This window comes from Numida meleagris, chromosome 25, assembly GCF_002078875.1.
Source record: "Numida meleagris isolate 19003 breed g44 Domestic line chromosome 25, NumMel1.0, whole genome shotgun sequence".
Classification (NCBI taxonomy): Eukaryota; Metazoa; Chordata; class Aves; order Galliformes; family Numididae; genus Numida; species Numida meleagris.
In genome coordinates this window covers 186749-206404 of record NC_034433.1, presented here as the reverse complement: position 1 = coordinate 206404, position 19656 = coordinate 186749, and the positions used below count along the sequence as shown (strand labels likewise).

Here is a 19656-nt window from a genome sequence, read left to right as displayed (position 1 = left end):
CAACAAAGGCTTCATGCTGCACAGTGATGCAGTGATGTTCGGAGCTCATGTGAGCTCACCCAGTTGTGCACAGACTTCAGAGAGGACAGAGTAACACTCTAACATGTTGCTAATCTATCAGCAATTGAACTCTGTCAGTCCATAGTCCGAACGTGCTTCTACTTCCTGACTACAGTCCATTTTCTGAAATGTTTATCTCCATCTTAAGCAATCATATTTTCTACTAACTGTAATTTTTTATTTTTATTTATTTATTTTTACAATTTTCTAAAAGCCATCTCATTCTGAGTGCATTTGGTGCTCAAAAAGAAAGAGCGGAGAAAAAGCAGTAAACAGAGCTGCTCATAAATGGAATAATTGTACAAGTTATCCGTGAGACATATGCTTGTTTTTAATTCCTTGTTTTGTGGGTGTAGCATAGCTCTAATGTAATTTTTGCTACATGAATTGCTTGCAATTATCATAATAAGCACTTACATAGCACTTTTCATCTTCAAAGTACTTCATAAACACCAACAAGCCCCCATGCTCCCCTGTGAATTCACATTTTCCTCTCTCACTTCCAGATGGGGAAACTAAGGTAAATATGGTGGGTCCACGAGGCCAAGACATGGTTTGAAAGTGAGCTTCTGGCTCCTGGTCCTGTTTGGAGCTCATCCTCACTCCACAAAGGATTTCAAGGGCCCCCATGACACTACAGCTATGCGTGAATCCACAGCTCTCCTTTTTGTTCCCATTGACGCAGCTCCCAGCCTAACAATACTGAACTGAAATCATTTAGTGGGAGATCTGCATCTTGTAGAAGAGGCAGTGATGACTTATCTGAATGCCTGGGCACAAAGCACATAGAGGAGAGGCCGGTGGATGTTCAGTTTCACCCATGGTGCTAGGCTGGTTATTTGAGATCAAAGGGTTTTGTGGCTTTGGCTCACAAGAAGCACAGGAAAACATGCATCAGCAAAGAGGACATATTCATATTGAGAAGCAGAAGTGTAACAGATACTTCAAAAAAACAAAAATCAAGCACTGTTTTAAGACCTATAGTATAACAGGACAGGATGGAGCCTGAAAAGCTAGGTTTTAAACAAAGAAGTCAAATGATAAAATCAGACCAATTAACCCAGAGAGGAGGTATTCTGGGGAAGAGCTTAGCACAGGGCCTTACCTGCAGGTTTCAAACACCAGCCCACTGCCCAGGCTAGGGCTGTGCTCAGAGTCTGAGCCACCCTCTGCGTGCTTCGCAAAGCCATTGGTCACTCCTGCCAAGGAGACAAATGGGAACCAGCTCAAAAAAACACCAACAACACGTAGATACCACATAGGCTCTGACAGCATCGCTGTCCGATGACCCTCTTCCAGAAAGAAGGGATCAGCCACAAGGATGCTGAGTGCTTCAAAGAGAGGGAAATTCTGCACTGAGTTCTCCAGACTCAGCTGGAACCAGAAGGTTGCTAATAAAAGGCATTTCTACTCCCCACATACAGTAAATCGGGCAGCTTTTGAAGAAGCAAGTGCTGGAGAAGTGCTTAGGGATTGCAAAAGAGCCCATGGGTTCATCAAACACCCAACAGCCACAGAAAGGGGAAACGCATGCCAAAGCTACTATTGTTTTCCGGCTTTAACTAGCACCGGGAGCACACTGCTGGGAAACACCTTGTTCTGACAATCCTGATCACGCTGACCTGCTTCTGCAGTAACACAGACTTGGCATACCAGACACTCCCTCAGTTAGGAGACGTCAGTTGTGTTTGAAACAGGGAAAGGAGCTGAATCACAAAAAGCAGGGCTGCAATTCAGGAAAAAAAACAACACTGCTTCTTCAGCAGAGAAGAAACATCACTACCTAATTATCAGTGATTTTCCCATACCCTGCCTATGCTGTGTTATTCCATTTTTAATCTCAGCTTCTCATTCTGAGCTCTGTCCACTGTGAGTAACTTCTCTTTGCTTTCTGTACTGGCAGGCAATGACAGCGAGTCCCTGTAACACTACAGCATGATGGAAAGTACAGCAATAATAGCAGGGTAGCACAATCATAGGCTGCAGCAAATGAGGACAAGCCCAAACATAGCAGCCATAAACACAGAGACAAAGGGACAAAAAAAAACTGCCTACCTTTGGAAGGCCTCAGGTAGGCAAGACCTACCTGAGACCTACCAGCAAGACACCCTCACCTCCACTGCCAACCCTTAAATGAGGTCTGCAAAGGGGTGGATCCTGGCTCCACCCCTTCCAGTCACTCAGGTGCATTGCTTGCATGTGAGCTCCCCTGGGTTGGCCCTGCCTTCCCACCAGGTGCTCAGAGTTTCAAGCCATGACTTAGCATTCCTGCTACAGTCCCTCAACCAGCAGCCTCTCTCTGGAGAAGCCATTTGCGTCTTCTTTAACCTGTTCAGGTGAGTCATTCCCAATATCCAATTGCTTTCCTCTCATTCTATTTACTAACAACCTTCTGACAGCCAAATAACTTTAAGACGATATTTGAAGTATGGGCTAATTCAAGTCTTCCTTATGGGAACTGTCCCACAGTGGCTGTTAATACAGAACTGAAAAGCAATCACCCTGTTGTCACTCAAACATTCCTTTTTACCTCTTGTTTTTCTAAATGTGATCTCAGCTGCTTGCAGGTCAAATCTGAAAAAGAACATGTTCAGTCTTCCCAATAATTTTATCTCAGCCTCAGAACTGAGGGTTACAGCTGATTTAAAAGCAATGTTTACCATCTCATTACTGTACTGGTCCATTGCACACTTTCCACCAAAGGCACCATTTCTGCAGCAAGAAACTCTCACTCCTAAGAGTAGCCTAGCCAATGCAAAGCTTCCCATGAGTGCAGGCATGCCAACATTTCTCATCCCTTACTGGAAACACCAGAACCTTCAGCCAGGCCATTCAACATCTTCGCAGGCATCTGGGCACGGTGGCTTGCCCTACCTAAGGTGGAAAACTTTCTTACAGCAAACCTGCTAACTGGCAAAATAAAGAATGAATTGTGACCCAGCCTGGGTTTCATCTTGTTATTAAATGTCTAAACCAGAAGTGTCTAGAGCTGAACTAAGTTACCACAAACTTCATGAACACTCAGTGGAGAATAAAGGTGCAATTCACTACAGACATGTCTTGTCAGCCCTTTGTTAGGAATCTGTGGAAGAGAATGGGCTTTCCTCAGACACCTCTGGTTATGGCAACTGTGTCTCCTCCACACACACAGTTTCACGTAAGCAGTTCAGACACAGTATTCCTACTCCCTCAGCCCTAAATCTAGCAGTTTCCAAGTGGACAAAGGGAAAACAAATTCCAAGGAATCACCTCTCTGCCCTGCCTGCCTGGGTGACTTCTCTCCATCGCTCTCGTAATTCCTGCTCAGCGGCCGCTTCCGGGCTTGTTGCTCCCCATTGGCACAGGAGGGCGAAAGCTGCTCACTCTGCTCGTGGTCCTCCCCATTCTCCAGGGAGCAGTCCAGCCCTTTTTGCAACTTCACCCCATTTTTAGCTTTTTTGAAAAGAACAGATGTCCGTCGGCCCACGCCACTGAAGGGGGGGCTCGCGAGGGTGTCTGCAGCTGGCAAGGCAAGTCCATTTAGGCTGTTGTCGCTGAGCAGGCGCTGGAAAGCTTGGCTCTCCCGGTGCAGCGCCTTCTTGTCAAAGAACTCCCTGTCTGACATCACCTTCTTCTGCAGCTGGTTCAAGGACTTGCTGTCATGGATGGGTTTGAGCATTGGAGGGTCTTGCAGAGAGTCCAGCTCTGAGAATGAGGGTGCAGGTCCTGTGGGCTCCAGGGTGGGAGGATGCGGAAGCCTAGCATCATCTGCAAAAGGAATAAAGAATCTGCTTGAACATTTTAGAAAGAGTTATTCCTAAAGTTACCAAGACTACTCCTGTCCCTGTAATAGGAACAGCAGGTGTTGGCTGCTGACATGCACTAAGAGAGCTGGAGGTAGTACCCTGCTACAACCTCTCACCTCTGTCCTCTTCTTCATCTCCTTCTCTAGACTGTTTATCCAGCCCCTCTTCCCACAGAACAGGTTCCCCGTTGGCCATGGTCCTGTTCTGCTGCTGGGCCAACTTCTGCCGAAGAGAGTTGATCTCCCGTCTCAGGAGCCGCATGCGTCTTGTTCGGGCGCCACTGGATCGCATAGGGCTCACTATGTCCAGCCTCTCAAGCAACTCCTTCAGCTGGGCCTCCAAGGAGAGGTGAGCCCTGTTCTCTGGCAGGAGGATGTTATCCACTGCATCAAAAGAAATTGTAACAGTGAAGGGAAAGAACAAGGCTTTTTGGAGAAGGGAACTCCGCTCATGCTATTTGGGACCACAGCCATGCTTCATTACCATCAATGCTATTTATGAACCAGTTGCTTAAGTCTGGGTATTTAGGAATTGTTAACTTTAGAGCTCAGACTTCCTCCCATTGGGCAATGAGCAGCTGACTTAACTTGCACTGTCCTCCAGTTCCCATTACTGTCTCAGACACAGCATTTGAAGAAGTATCTGAAACCTACACAAGACAGCTTGCAGTCCAGGTCCTTAGCAAAAATGAATGGTAAGTCTCCCCTAGGACTGCTTGGGTCCTAGTACCATAATCCCATTTCATCCCCTTCCAGCCCATAGTAAGCCATCTAATCTAGTTGGTTCTACTCCATGTCAATTTGTTGCCTACACTGAAACATTTTGCACATCCTGTGCAAACCTAGGATAGGGGTGAAATCATGTCAGTTTTTCCATTGTGTTCTCCCGATTATTTGCCACATTTGTAACCAAGAGAATCACAGAAATGGAAAAGGAAAATAGTCTCATCTCAGCCCTTGAACAACACAGAACTGTCTTTGTAATAAGCTGCCACAAGAACATAATGATTATTGCTGTGATCTACATTGAAACATATGATTTTTGCTCAGAGCAAAAAATTCTAGACCCACCTTTGTACTCTTCTTTAAAATACTAAGTTTATAATACATCTAAGGCAGATATCAAGTAGCATAGGCAGTTACAAAACTTTCCTGAGGCAAACATACACTAGAAGAGCTGGAGCTAAACTGCACCTAGCTGGAAGTGCTCAGCTTGCCTGAAATCCTGAGGCTATGAAGGAGTTAGACATATGCTTACATAAACAGATGGATGGGAAAATTCTCTTATGTTGAATGACCATTATGATTTTCACACAAACTGAGTGACATGCTCAGAACAAGGTATATGGTTATGATCTATCTTGAAAATAAAGGTTAATAAATACTCACCATCCTCCCAAGAAAAGCGGTAAAAGTCCTCAGTTTTGGGTGACTCGGGCAGGTGAATCCCCACATCAGTGTCAAAGCCGATGTTTTCAGCCTGCCGCCGCACATGACGCAATATCGCTCCTCCAAGGTCTCTGAGCCGGACAGCTGCTCGGTGGAAAATCGTGTCTTTAGCATTATACCTCATGCAGTTGGTAACTATAAGGTTAAAGTCTTCCTCAAACTCATCCAATGTTCGGTACAGGTGGGACTCCAGCTTCCGCCTCATGGTGGAAAAATCCATTGGGTTGGAAATGAATTCCAGGTAATCTGGAACCTAAACATATAAAACCTGTACAATTACAAAAACCATTTACTAGCCAACTAGAGTGCACCCATCATAAGCACTTTGAATGCCCCTTCCACCTGCAAGGGACAGCGCCAGCACTTTATTTCTGTGTCATCCAGTCAAGGCAGACACATCTTGTCTCTGCAAAATATTACTTGTCTGAGATACACTGAAGCTTCCAGAAAACAATACCTTATTTTGGCCTGGAAAGATACCCACACTGTGAGTCCTCTGAGATATTCTTTAGTCCACCAGCAGCCTGGGATAAGGTGGTTTGTGCTTCCAGAATTATGACAGCACATGAGTTTCTGCCCAGCAATACCTCATCTCCAACCCATTAGACACCCCTAGGAAAGAGACTTGCCTCGTTCAAGTTAACAGGCTCTGCAAAGATCTGGGCAGCATCCTTCTCCTGCAGCAGGTCCAGTGTTGTGCGCAGAAGTACATTGAATGGGGTCAGCTGTAGCTCCATCGCAGCCTGTTGAACCTTCACCTGGGAAAAGGAAAACAACAGTAAGCATAGTTATCAAGGACAGAACAAGCAAACAGTGTTTCCTTCTGGTTTCTTCTGAATTATCAACTCAGCTCCACTCAATGGTGGAAACCTCAGGTCATCATACCGCTGGCCTGCAGACTGACTGCTGAAAAATTTCTGGCAAACAGCTTGTCCTCTCCCTGCGCAGGATGCACATTAGTAGACAGCAGAGTAGACTCTAAACATTCTGTATGGGGAACTCCTTCTTATTCAATCTCATAAAGCCAAAACAAGAGGAAATCCTATAAAATTAGAAGATAATACAACTAAAAATGAAGACAGGAAGCTTTTCATGCTGGTAAATTATCCTGTAGAACTCCCTGATCTGAGATATTATTATGCCAATTAGCAACATTATAAAAAAGTTAAAACAATTTTGGCATTTACACGAACAACAACATCCAAAATTAGAGCAGTGAGTATAAACAAAGTTTAAGATATAAGCTCTCACACATCAAGGCAGAACCAAACAACCAAGCGGTTAGGAGTATGCAAGTTTCCCAATAGAGTTTTTACTCTCTTTATGGATTTTCTAATACTGTTTTGATTTCAAGAAAACAATTTGTAGCGCTGGTTTGATCTCTTACACTGTGACTCTACTCAAAGGAGACTGAAACAGGATAAAGGTATTCACTTCTCCTTCAACGTTTTAGTTTCTTTGATCTTATAATCCCTCATTATGTCATTAAATCAACCACTTCAGTAGCAAAGGAAAGCAAGTCTGTTTACACAAAGCAAACTGTATTTGATGTGCTCAGCAACAAGGCAGCATCAATAAGAGAAAAACTGATTCTTCTCAAGAAGGGATGATAGAGGTCAGGAATATAATTTACCATTAGTTATGCAAATACATTTTCCCAGCACTCTGCAGCCCAGCACTGATTCTGAGGGCAGCACGAGCCTGTGACTGAGGCACAGACAGCTGCTCTGCACATCCAGAAGTCAGGAAAAGAGAAAGAGGCTCAAGAGAAACTGCTGTGGTCCAGAGCACGTGGTGCTTGCATGGCACTGAAGCAGCAACTTGACAGCCAGAACTACCTACCTGCTCCCGTTTGAGTTTTTCCCTCTTACGGATGAGCTCAATGAGCAGCCGGGCTCGCTCCAAGTCATGCCGTAGTTTCTGCCAGTACTTCAGCTCTTCCTTCACTGCACTGGTCTTCTCATCCTGCTCCTTCTGTAACATATAACAGTGGGGTAAGATGAGGACACAACTGGCTTCCTCTGTTTTCTCCCCTTTTCTAGGTGTACTCCATGCACTGCTCTCATAGTCTTCCTCTTCACTACTTGTCTTGTAGTTCAGACTACATCACCTCCTTCTCACAGAGTTCAGCTGCAGAACACACAACATCAGCCTTTCTGGATTTTACATTATCTCAGAAGTCAGGCCTGAGTCATACTGTAGCTACACTCCGGGAACACACTGCCAAACACAGTGTTGTTTTACAGCATCAAGTGACTCTGGATGTCAGCTCAGATGAGGAAGGAAAGAAGGCCAGGGCTGATGATTATGTCTAAAATTGCTTATGAGTGCCCATGGAAGGGTCAGAAATTCAAGCTGCAGGAAGAATGATCCAAACTGGAATTTGGCCAGGACTCTGGAGCTAACACCCATTTTCTTGAGCAGAGGATCTTTAATCACTAGAGAGGAACGTGGTTCTTTGACTCATCCGATAGATCAGGCCACCGAGGGCCCATCACGCCTTTGCACAATCCCAAGTCCCCTGACTCAGGTGGAAAACTCTTACCTGCTGGCTCATCACCACCAATTCTGGTGACACAGTGACATCCCACTGATACACTAACTCAGCTATACAGGTATTAGCATACCAACAGGAGAACAAAAGTGACTCAAAGAGCTATTGTTCTGCCCTGTTAAAACTCTTAAAGGGTTTTCCCATTCCTAGTTTCTGATACTTGCCACCCTCTAGAGCCGGAGGGGACAGGCCGGCAGAGCTGTACCTGCTCCGTGTTCCTCTGGGACTGGAGGTGTGAGTGCAGACGTCGGATAAGGGGCACCCCATTCCTCGCCTGCCGCTTCAGCAGCCAGTAGTTGTGGAGCCTCTGCATGAACTGGTTCTTCCGCTGGAGAGAGATGCCACTGCAGATTTTGTTCAGCCTAAAGGAAGCAAAGAGATGTCACGGAAACAACAGCAAAGCAGTTAGAACCCTGGTGATACCATCTGGCTTCCCAATGATCCTTTATGGTGTGCAGCTTTGTGGTGGTATGTTGATGCATGCTCTGAACCACACCCGCAATTGGTGCAATTTGGGGGCACTTAATCGTGAAGATACATGTGCTTACTTTTCAGAATATAACCCTATTTCAGCAGCAACTAGGCTGGAGGTTCTAACCATACTTGCCACAGCAAAGTATGCAATCACCAATTCAGCTCCAAGCATTATCTTCAAAACTATTTTCAGTGCTAGAAGAACTTGACCGGGGTCACTGAAGTTTGATGTTCTTAAGCTGGTGTCTTAGACAGGAGTCCAACAGTAATATAGTACCTATTTTAATCTTTTCGAACCATTCATTAGATTATATGTGGTGCCTTATCAGCAGTTTTCCAAAGTTTGCATATTGAAATACTGGCAACACACCACCACACTTCCTCACCCAGTAAACAAAAACTCAGCACTCCCTAATTCTGTTTGAGAGGGAGCTTGGAGAAAAAAATACACAGCCAGATTCAAAGCCGCTTGCAACACTTACATGTTTAACATGTTCTGCGATAAAAGGAACAATTAAGACGCTGTGAAATGAAGAGATAAAAAAAATATATATCAATAGGAAGACGACTCCCATTCACCTGCCAACTTGTAATGCCTGATGTATTTTAAAAACACCTTCACAGCCATCTATGTAAATTTGGATGCTAGATACACATTTGCCTGTTAGGTACCACCAAAGATCTGTACTACATGACATTTTGGGATTGTTGCTTGGCAAAGCAGGGAAACCAGCGCGCAACTGGCACTTACATGGAAGAATGCTGGTGAGGAATGTTCCTGCAGAGCACAATTTGAACAGTTACTGCTAGGTCTGGACTGAAGGGAGCGCTTCCAAGTTCAACAATGAAAGGGATCGAGTCCTCAGAACAGACCCTGTTCATCTTCTACTGTCCTGCTCCAACACTCACCTGTAAGAGGGAATTTGTGCAACCATCACCATGGGCATAGATGAACGCCCAGCAGTCCCATCACTAGGTTCCTTTTTGATCTTATGCTTCAATTTCACTTGGTTCTTCTTCAGGGATCCTCTGGGAGGGCCGGAATTGCCTTCCTCCTCTCTCTCCTCCTTCACAGTGCCTTCTTGCCTCTCACTGGTAGCAGCCGAATACCCTTTTTTCACTGTTCCAGGTGGGGAATGGCAATCGCAATAGGCAGTCTTGCGCACAGTGAATGTTGTGCCATTGATGCTGGTCTCCCTCATGGGTTCAATCTTCATGAAGAGACCGGCCCGCTGAGCACAGGTGACATGGAAGGCAGTGTAACAGTTCACCTTGTGGCATTGGATAGCAGCTCCCATGCCCTTCTGCTTGCAGATATAGCATGTGAGCTTCCATCGAGCTGGGGGAATGTTATTTATCCCTTCGATGGGCTCCAGGAACACAGTGTTTGCAAAGCAGACCTCCGGAATCCAGATAGCACAAACCACATGAGCCCAGCGGCCATCACTGGTCTGCTTGAAGGCTCCACCTTTATTTGGGCAGAGGACACAATCAACAGGGCGAGAAGGGGACTGTAAGCAGCAGCGGCAAAGCCACTGCCCCTCAGGAATATAGGGCACACCATAACACTCCTGGTGCACAGCCAGATTGCAGATATCACAGAACAGGATGACGTTGCTGTTGTGACACTCATCGTCCATGCAGACACAGCAGAAGGCATCCTCATCGATGACGGATTGCTGGGTCCCGTTGTTCCGGCTCTCAAGGTACGACTCCTTCTCCAAGCGGTCCACCAGCAGCTCAAAAGTCTCAGCAGAAACCATCCCATAACCATCATCCCTTCTCTTCTCATTCACCATTTCCAGCCATGCCTGGTCCTCCTCATCCATGTCATACTCCACCTCTGCATCGAGGTCCTCAGGAGGCTTTTCAATGTATCGGTAATAGGCGGCGGGGAGAGGAGGGGCATCTGACTGTTTGAAGGAGTCCATCACACGGAAGTTGGGCTGGGGTAAGTCTAAAGATGTTCCTGATGTGTGTTTGGAGCAGGATTCCTTCTTCTTGCCTTTGGAAGGTGTTTTCTTAGATTTGGAAGGGAGAAGGGGCTGCTCGCTGTTTTCCTTATTGCTGTTGCACTCTGTGATGTCCTGGGCAGTCAGTTCATCCTCTGTGATGATTTTTAAGGGATCGTAGATGCTAATGCGGTGAAGCCGCCCGTCGATGTCTACTTCCACAATGCGCTGGGCCTGAGCATATGTAAGCGTCTCCCGAGTGGGCGAGCACTTGAGGCTGTATGGTGAGGGAGAACGCCGGCCCTCAAGGTTCTGCCGTAACCTCCTCCGAGGCTTCCTCATCGCTGCAGTCCACCAGAGAACCTACAACAAACCAAGACCAGCGTGAGCCAAGAAGACAAGCAAACAGGAGCAGCACGATTGAAAAACTCACACAGCATCACAATAGCAAAGCATTTCAACTCAAGGCCCCAGCAATTTCAGGCTTGCAGAGGTTACTTCACCTTAAATACAAGCAAGTAGTGGATATATCACTTTTGCAATGCATATCAGAGCAAGGCACAGCACCCTCCAACTTTCTCTACTTGTATGTCAGGAAGTGTTTCCCATGCCAACTGATGAGAAGAGCTGAAATGGGTTTTAGAGAATAGCATCTAAACTCTCTGCTACACACTCAGATCAACAAACCATCCAGATCCTCAGAAATGTAGACAGTACTTATTATACCTGCTCGCACCGTTTAGTGTTTAGTTCACACGGGCCAAGGAGTTCTCTCTGTTCTTTTGCCTGTGGGTTCTTTTATATCCCCAACAGTACACATAATGTGCTGGATTTTAGGTCTGGTTTTCCAGACCTAAAGGAAAGCACTCTTCCTGCCCTACAAAAGCAGTTCCCCTGTCCCTCTTTTTTTTTCAGTTGAGCTCCATGTGAGAATGTACACCAGCTGTGCTCCCTCAGTTCAGAAGGAAGCTCACTCACATCTCCCATCCCACTGCCACTTCTTCCTTCACCCACACTGTGAAAGAGTTCCGTGCTGAAAAAACATCCACCAGTTTTGCCTTCTTTTCTCCTGCAGATGTAGCTGGTTTCTTACTCTCCTGCAGACAGAACATGCACTGAGCTAACTCATGTCCTTCACATCATGCAAAATGGGTCACAAAAGACTATGAAGAACCAGAGGATGAACTGAGCAATGCAATGGGTGCTAGGTGCGCATCCCTTCTTCTCTTCAGCAGGATCTATAAAGAACTAAAAGAGAACGAGCATGGGAATGAGCAGCATGAATCCAGATGGACTTACAAGCTCTGGCTCAGCATCAGCCCCTCTGAAGCCACAATCCATGTTGAGGCCCCCAAGCTGGTTCTGCATGCAGGATCCACAAGGGTACAAGCAGAAAAGCAGCAAGACACAGTCTAGACCAAGCTGTACTGGGAACTGTGAAATGGTACTCAAACAGAGCCTTAACTAAAAGCCCAAGCTAGCTCTGCTCTCGCAAACTGCTAATCAGCAACAAAGATAACCATTTGAGAGTCAGCTCCAGCCGTTAAGGAGGTGCCCAACAAGGAGGGGTGAAGCAGAAGCCCTGAGCCAGCAAAAAGAGCTGGAGAAGGATGGAAAGGCAGTCGCAGGAACCCAGAGATCTGAGGGCAAAAGAGGGAAAGTGGAGAGGAAGCCAAGTGAGTAATACAAGGGAGAAGGGCAGTGTCAGGGATAGGAATGCACGGTATGGGAAGAACCAGGCAGAGGAACAAAACAGCCCAAGGAAAGAGGGAGAAAAAAAGAAAAGCAAATGTAAAATCTCCTCAAGAAGATAAGTCAGCCTGGAGCTTATCTGTTGCTATGCAGGGGCCTGAAACAGCACTTTGCCCTCAGTTAGAGCACAGCACTTTTGGCCCTTTTCTGTGGGACCTGCAGACAAGAAAAAGCATTTGTGTTCAGCTGTCGCGTTATTTCTGCTCCATGATGGACTTAACCTCACAAAACCTCAAGTGAGTCAGAGAAAGTAGCACCTCATGGACCAGTGCCTGCACGAATTCATGAAGTTATTCCAGAAAGGAGTAACAAATTTCTGGAGAGACACACTTCTCCTGAAAGCACTGCCCTTGTTAACCATGGGTCTGCCACGATACGACTCTTACGCTAAGAAACAAACTGGCTTTGGAAAAAGTGTCCAAACTTTCCTTTGCACCCACAGAAATAAGCTGCAGGTGCCACTTTCAGTAAGCACACCTGTAACGATAGTCCGAAAGCATCATTTGTTTTCAGATGTAAAATATGAGATGACAATTTCCATCTGCAGATATAGATACTGTGATTTCCAGGATCTTTGCTTTAAAACTCTAATCAGCCACTTGATCTGCATACTGCAGAAATGCAGCTGTACTGGTCCCAGATATGCTTCGGTTGCTTCAAACAGTAGGAAAAAAAAGAGTTCTACAACCAGTGTGTAAAGGCAGCTTGGTCAACAAATGGAAAACCAAGAAAAACCTGCTGATGTACAGCTCAGGTATAACCTGAGTCAGGCTGGTTAACTGAAGAAGATATTGGATGCAAGATGTTATATGAACATAAAGATGGTGGAGGATAAAGTAATCAGAATGACCTGACCACAGCCATTACTAATATTGTGTTCAGGAAAAACAAGGCATTAGCTGATTGCTGGCAGTGCTGACAGACGAGCAAATTTCAGTCAAAAAAGCACCCCAAGGAAGGATTATTTTACCTGACAGGAAAAACAAGAGTATAGTGTTCTTCTAGTAGCTTTAGAGAAACAGTTAGTTTACTGCCTGGAGAAATTACCCCAAGTGGGCTTTTTACCACAGCAACTGACTGCTATAAACCAATCCATTCGTAAAACACACGATTACTTAACACTACATAGAAGTATCTAAAATGGTACGGAAATTGCTCCCAGCCAGAACTGAGTGCCTAGGATAAAAAATGCCAGCTCATTTCTAAAAGGCACCCTGATATTAGGAGACACACAACTACCCACCCCCGAAAAGCCTTGAAAGCAATGAAACAAACTCAGACAGGCTGAGATGGAACACTGTGACCTTATCTGCAACAAAGCAACTTCTAAGAAGCAATCTAAGAATGTTTTGATCTTCTTGGGACACTTGAAAACACCTCCCCAGCCACATACAAAAAACAATCCCTCTGCAAACAGCACCTGTGCATGCTGAAATGCTAAACTGCGTTGACCTCAGCAGGGTTAAACACTCCTTCAGCCTATGCTGCTTCTGTCCTACCATGGACAAAGATTGTTGATATAAAAGCAGAAAGTTCACAGAGTCGTCCTCTAGCTGTCACTAGCGTGCTCGAGGCTTTCCAAAACACCCCATAATCCACTTCCACTGGGTATTACGCCAGGAACAGAGGGATAGGTTCCTAGAGAGCACAACTGAACAAACAACGGGGCTGTAATGCACAAAGCTGCCAGAGCTAAATTTAATTATATCCCACAAGTTTGTTCTGAAATGGTTCAGTTCTGAGCAGCCGTTTTCACACCTGTGGCCCAGAGATGCCTGGGGTCTGCAAAAGGGAACTAAGAAAAACAAGCCCCATAAGGAGGCTTAAATTTACTACAGATAGCTTCACAGAAAAAAAAAAGTGAAAGATCCACATATCAAATGTAATTGCAACACAGGAACAATCCAGCGCAAGCGGATCTTCTAAAAGGAGGGCTAAATGTTGCTGTGATCCACACTCACGCAACATTGCACTGAGGACCAGAGGCACCCAGTCACACCTCAGAAGACCTCAGTCTCCTTCCACCGCTCCCCTTCCCATGCTGACAGCCAAGGATTTTCTCTCCAGCACCAGGAGTCTCTGCCAGCCTCTGGAGGACACAGGGCTGCAGCTAAAGGCAACAATGCTGGGGGAGCTTCCATCGCAACATGTGGAGATGTAGCACTGAGGGATGTGGTTAGGGGGCATGGTGGGGATGGGGTGGGGTTGGACTTGGGGATCTCAGAGTCTTTTCCAGCCTTAATGACTCTATGTGGATCTCAGAAAAAGGCAAAGTCCCTCCTCAATGAACATCTAAGTGATTCACAGGGGGAAGGGACCCTAAGCTCAGTTTTAGGTAAGGCTCAGCCCGGTGCCTCTGCACAGAGCACCGAGCAGACATGGGGTCAGGAGACATTCTCCTCCTGATCCTCAGCTCTGGAAGTGGAGGAACAAACACGTATGGAGCTATTTAAGAAACATACCCATGAAATAAAAGCAACAATGCCATAGGAAATAAATAGCCTGAAGCAGCCATCTCCACTCCAGGCTCCGCCCTCCCCAGCCAAAAGTGCAGTGCTACACTCCACACACGACACCTGCACTTCCCTCAGGCCCGCACCACCAACGCACGCTGCAGGGCTGCCGAGGGCCCACGCTCCTCACTGATGCCCCCACACACTTGATCAATCTTTCACATTTCTGTCATCGGGTGGAGACGTGGCACAATGCGGATGAAGTGTAAGGCACAGCCTGGGTTAAACAGCTCCCTGAGGGAGCCTGCGGCAGGTGCTGTCCCAGAGTTCTCTTCTGGAGTGCCGCGAGGGCCACAGAACCCCTGCTGGCAGCGATGCAGGTCAGATCACAGCACGGAACAGGCACAAACACAGCGACGAGAGATACTGTGAGAGGGTCCTCAGCACCGCAGCCCACCCATCCCCCGGGGAGCGAAAAAAGTCCCCGAGCAGCAGGTACCCGGCCGGAAAGTGACAGAGCGCGTATACCAAAGCCAGGATGCTATTGGCTACCGCGAACGCCCGTCCCAGCCCCGTCACCAATAACGAGGCATAGCGCCGCGGGGCTAAACCGGGGCGAGTTCGGCCAATAGCGTGGGAGAAGGTGGGAGGGGCCACCTCTAGCGCCGCGGTGAGGGGCAGCTAAGATGGCGGCAAGGGGGGGGTCCGGTGGACTCGGTGCTGCCCGTTCCCCGTCCACGCGCTCAGCGCCGCCACCCCCCGCTCGGTGAGGGCCGCGGGACGCTCCCTCCGCGCGTCGAGCGAGCGGGGTGGGATCCTCTAACCGCGACACAGTAGCCTCCCTGCCACCAGCCCAGTCACCTTCCCGCGACCCCAGCGCAGCGCTGTGTGAGGGAGCAGAGAGCTCTAAGGGCAGGGAGCCGCGGCCCGCGCAGCGCGTTACCTCAGCGTCTCCGCGCGCGGTCTCCGCCGTCACCGCCGCCTCCTTTTCGGTTTTTTTTTTTTTTTTTTTTTTTTTTTGGTGGTGGTGGGGGAGGAGGGGGATGCTCTTTTTTTTTTTCCTTTTTTTTTTTTTTTTAAAATCCGCCTCCCCCTCCCCTCCCCTCCCCCCTGGGGCTCACCCAGCCGGCGGCGGGAGGGGAGGGCACAAGATGTCGGTCCGTCCGCTCCGTCCGCCGCCGCCTCCTCAGCGCCGCCTCCTCATGCCGCTCCGCCGTCGCTTCACCCCCCACCACCCCCGACTCCCCCCTTCCCAAGGCCCCGCTCCCTCTAGCGCCGCTCCCGCGCTGTGTGAGGAGAGGCGGAGGGGGGGGGAGCAGGGACACACGCACAAAATGGAGGCGGCGGTGGCGGTGCAGCCCCGGCCGAGCGGTGAAGGAAGGCGGCGGGGGAGGGGGTGCCGCGCTGCGCTCCCCCCTACCCGCGGGCAGAGACCGCCCGCCCCTCCCGGTGCCTTCCCACCCCCGGGCCGAGAGGAGCGGGAGGGCCCCGGGGGTTGCTAGTGGGGGGAGGTGTCCACCTCCCGGCCCTGCTGCTGGCTCTGAGAGGCCGGGAGAGGCTGGGGGGTATGACGGGAGACGGGACACACATTTCTTATCGGAGAGAGTGGTAGGGTATCGGGACAGGGTGCCTAGGGGGGTGGGGGAGTCACCGTTCCTGGAGGGGTTCGGAACCGCGGAGATATGGCCCTGAGGGTCGCGGTCAGTGGGCACACTGGGGTGGGGTTGGATTAAGGATCTCAGAGGTCTTCCAGTTAAGGATTCTGTGATAGTCCCAGGGTTTGGGATTTGCCTGTGGGCTCGGGTGCAGCTGTGAGGGACCTGTCTTAGACCCCTGCATTTCCCCTGGAATTAGCCAGATTCCTGCCCTAAGTTTATTAGAGTGCTTCATCCCACACGCAGTATTTCTTTTTGCAGGAAGCATGGGAACATTAAAACCACATGAGAGTATCACCAGGCACCAGTTAGCGTGGCTCTCCCAGGAAGCATGTAAGCCTCGTCCCTGCTGCTCTGCACCCAGACAACACCGTCAGACAAATGATGGGATTAATGAGAGTCTGTATTATTTTCTAGTGTGATACTTCAGGTCCGCATGACCTCCTGATGTGCGGAGGTGTGGCGGTGTGGAAGGACAGAGAGAGGGACAGAGGAATGAAGGAGGAAGGAGTTGTGCTTGCAACTGAGATAAGTGGTGAGATAGGAGCTCCAGAGTCTCCTATGCTTACACAACATAACACATACTTGTGCATATGCACCTCCCACTCACAGTCATACAGAATATTGCATAATATTGCCATCTGAGTGTGTAGAATTAACTGAATTGTTTTCAAAGATAAAAATTTTCCCTCAGTTACAGCTATAGGATCTTTTGTCTTTCTGTGCGTGTTAGCTGTGGAATATGAGAGCAGCCAAGCAGTCTGTGACAACTTTGTTTTGCAAAGTACTCAGATTGGACCAGAATATGAAGCTTTAAGAACATGGGAAAACATTTTATTTAATGCAGAACAGTAATGTTGTGTTGGATTTTACATTTCAAAACCTCTCAGTACTCATTTCTGTGTTTACTTCTTAAAGAAGCTGCTGTTAACACATTGGAACTCTAGAATATTAGATACTTTTTTTTCTTCATGAAAAGAAATCAGAGATAAATAAAGCATATCATTTTATGTAAGATCCCACCTTACCCCCTAAGTACAGCTGTGCAAAAACACAATCCTATCCATAAAGAACAACAAAAAAAAGTTCTATAAAATAGACGTTTCAGCAAATGAGTTGACTATTGAGGAAAGACAGTTTCACAGTAAGTAAAATTATTTCAGTTACTGCAATGAGCAGTTTGACTACCTCATTTTCCTTCTTTATGTGAGAACACAGTTTGGATTTTATCAGAAGGTTTTAGTGTGCATTTTTTTCCCCAGCAGTTTGGTATTCTTTTAGTATGACAGATTTGTGCAAGTTCTTTTATACTGACCTCAGTTTTGAAGTTCTTTATACTTAGATTTCCACAGAAATTGGCTTATTATAATCGCATTAGGTTTCAGTCTTGCAAAGATTTGCATATGTGCTTAATGTCAACTGTGTGAATAGTCCTATTAAGTTCAGTATGATGACTCTTGCACAACATGAAGTATGCACAGACATCTCATTAAATTGAGGGCCGTATGTTAGTGCATCAAAACAAGTTATACATCATTTAATTTTAAAATAGAGCTGTGGAACTAATGTGTTATTTGAAAAAACGTTCTGGACTTATCTGAAGTCCCAGAGGCACAGCTTAGTTCAATTTCTTGTCTCTCGCAGTTTTTAAACGGTACAAGTTCTAAACCAGAGATGTCACTTCGAATGAAAACTGCAGCCAAGACAGTTCAAACAGAGCTGGGCACATTCAGTCTTAATTTTCTTCATCTTTATTCAAGTATTTAAACATACTTAAAGGGGAAGAAAATTATCATTTGTAATTGGGAACTGAAAAATGACCTTTTTTAATTTGTTGATTCATTAAGCCTCAAAATGAGTACTTTTATATCTGTGTTTTGGTTGGTTGTTCTGTGGCTGTTTTCTTCAGAACTATTGGAATTAATGTCATTGCTAAAAAGGACCTGTGCACGCTAAGGGTTAAAAGCCTTATACCTCAAAGTGAGTAGCCTTGGCTGCTGTATATTTCAGCTGGATTCACAAGTGCACTTCCTGGGAGCCTACTTTTGTGTGGAGTATTTATAGCCCTGTTCAGTCCCACTAACTTCAGAGGGATGACGTGAACACCCAGTACTGTCACCTCAGTAGTAGTTAATGGTGTTCCTTTTTTAATCTTAATGGGCAAATCAGTTTTAAAACCCTTTTCAGGTTTTTCTGAAGAAAGAAATGAAATTATGGTTGATAGTAGGAGAATTGTAATTTTTGTAACCAAACTTGGCTATAAGGAGTTAGCTCTCATTCGACTGAAAATTATTAGAGGTTAAAGATAAATACTCACCTTTCAGTATTATTTAATGGAGTGCAACCCAACAAAAGAGAAAGAAGTTACCAATCAGCTAAAGTGCTGACTGAATCAGTTGCGAAGCAGTGTTGGCTGAACATCGTATGAAAAGTTGTATAAATGCATGCAGTCAGAAAATAACCTAGTACGAGAGAAATTAGAGAAAACATCCTATATTCCACAGTTGCTTGGAAACACTGATGTTTTCACAGCGGAGTGATGCTGATGACATTGAACACAACTGCAGTTAGTGAAGTAAATGTTCACCTTTGTGGGGTGAAAATGAATTGGTACTGGCAAATTTCTGGTCTTTGTTTTGTGTTTTGTTTCTCTTACTTGGGATTAAAAAAAAAAGACACAATCATGTTACAAGCCCACACTCCACTATGATATGGGAAACTACAGAGGATCAGGAACTTTCCTTGGTTACGTAGACAAGTGAGACATGGAAATATGAAAACACATTACCATCCTTCTTACAGTATCTCATTAGAGTTCTCAGATGTGTTTATCATTTCCTATGCTTTTCTTCTATCCCATTATCACTCACTTACAACCTGAAAATGATTGGTCTGTTTAGTGTGTTATTTAGAATGTGAAAAGGTTAAATATGAAAACAGTTTTTTTCCTATGTGATAAAATAAGTGTAGGGTTTTCTAAGAAGCTGTAGATATTTTCAAAGCTCTGCACAGAAAGGTTTCTAAGCGATGTCCAAAATGTGGTGAATATTGTGTCTCTATTTAAAAAAAGATAAATCCTTATAACTTCATAGTGTCTCATGAAAAAAAATCATTGCTTCATTCACTTCTTCTCACCCACTCTCAGCTGTAAGTACCTAATGAATAAGGTCTGTCTCATAAAGTTGTAACTCGCATATCTCACTGGCTGCCAAAAAAACTTGCACAGAAAGATTGTTTATGATGAAGACTTCACTTTCCAAATAATCAGAAATAAATGCAGGACTGAGGTATAAAAAATATTGCAAAATGGGCATCTGCATATTATGTGAGGTGGGCACAAATAATTTATATCAGCATCATTTTTATTGCACTTCAACATAAATAGCAAGCATATTTCAATCTGGCCTGATCTATGGAATTTTGGATGTTTACTACATGGCTGGGTGATTTTTATCACTGGATTTTGTATTTTAAAATTATGTAAATTACGCAAGGATAAAAAAAAAAAACCTAGCAAAATGAA

General features: G+C 46.0%; 1 protein-coding gene and 1 long non-coding RNA gene across 16 annotated transcripts in view; one reads left to right on the top strand and one right to left on the bottom strand.

Annotated features, from left to right (window-relative positions):
• The window catches only part of BRPF3 (bromodomain and PHD finger containing 3), a 23388-nt gene extending 7309 nt beyond the window's left edge, over positions 1 to 16079 (bottom strand). For 12 of the 15 annotated variants that reach the window (XR_002432796.1, XR_002432797.1, XR_002432798.1 and 9 more), the window contains exons 1-9: positions 11573 to 14954; positions 9231 to 10636; positions 8053 to 8209; positions 7136 to 7267; positions 5923 to 6051; positions 5234 to 5546; positions 3962 to 4228; positions 3310 to 3807; positions 1166 to 1259 (exon numbers count right to left, since the gene is read on the bottom strand). Coding sequence is in view for 4 of the 15 variants with exons in the window: in XM_021376987.1 (XP_021232662.1) it covers positions 1166 to 1259; positions 3310 to 3807; positions 3962 to 4228; positions 5234 to 5546; positions 5923 to 6051; positions 7136 to 7267; positions 8053 to 8209; positions 9231 to 10636; positions 11573 to 11641 (3065 nt within the window). In the remaining 11 variants the exon portion in view is untranslated. Of the gene's footprint in view, positions 1 to 1165; positions 1260 to 3309; positions 3808 to 3961; positions 4229 to 5233; positions 5547 to 5922; positions 6052 to 7135; positions 7268 to 8052; positions 8210 to 9230; positions 10637 to 11572; positions 14956 to 15421; positions 15493 to 15599 lie in introns of those variants that run through there. The other 3 variants (XR_002432795.1, XM_021376986.1, XM_021376985.1) reach the window with 3 other exon arrangements.
• Positions 15018 to 19656, top strand: LOC110388129. Its single transcript, XR_002432807.1, has 3 exons — positions 15018 to 15244; positions 16395 to 16466; positions 16551 to 19656. It is a non-coding gene; the product is annotated as an uncharacterized LOC110388129 (long non-coding RNA).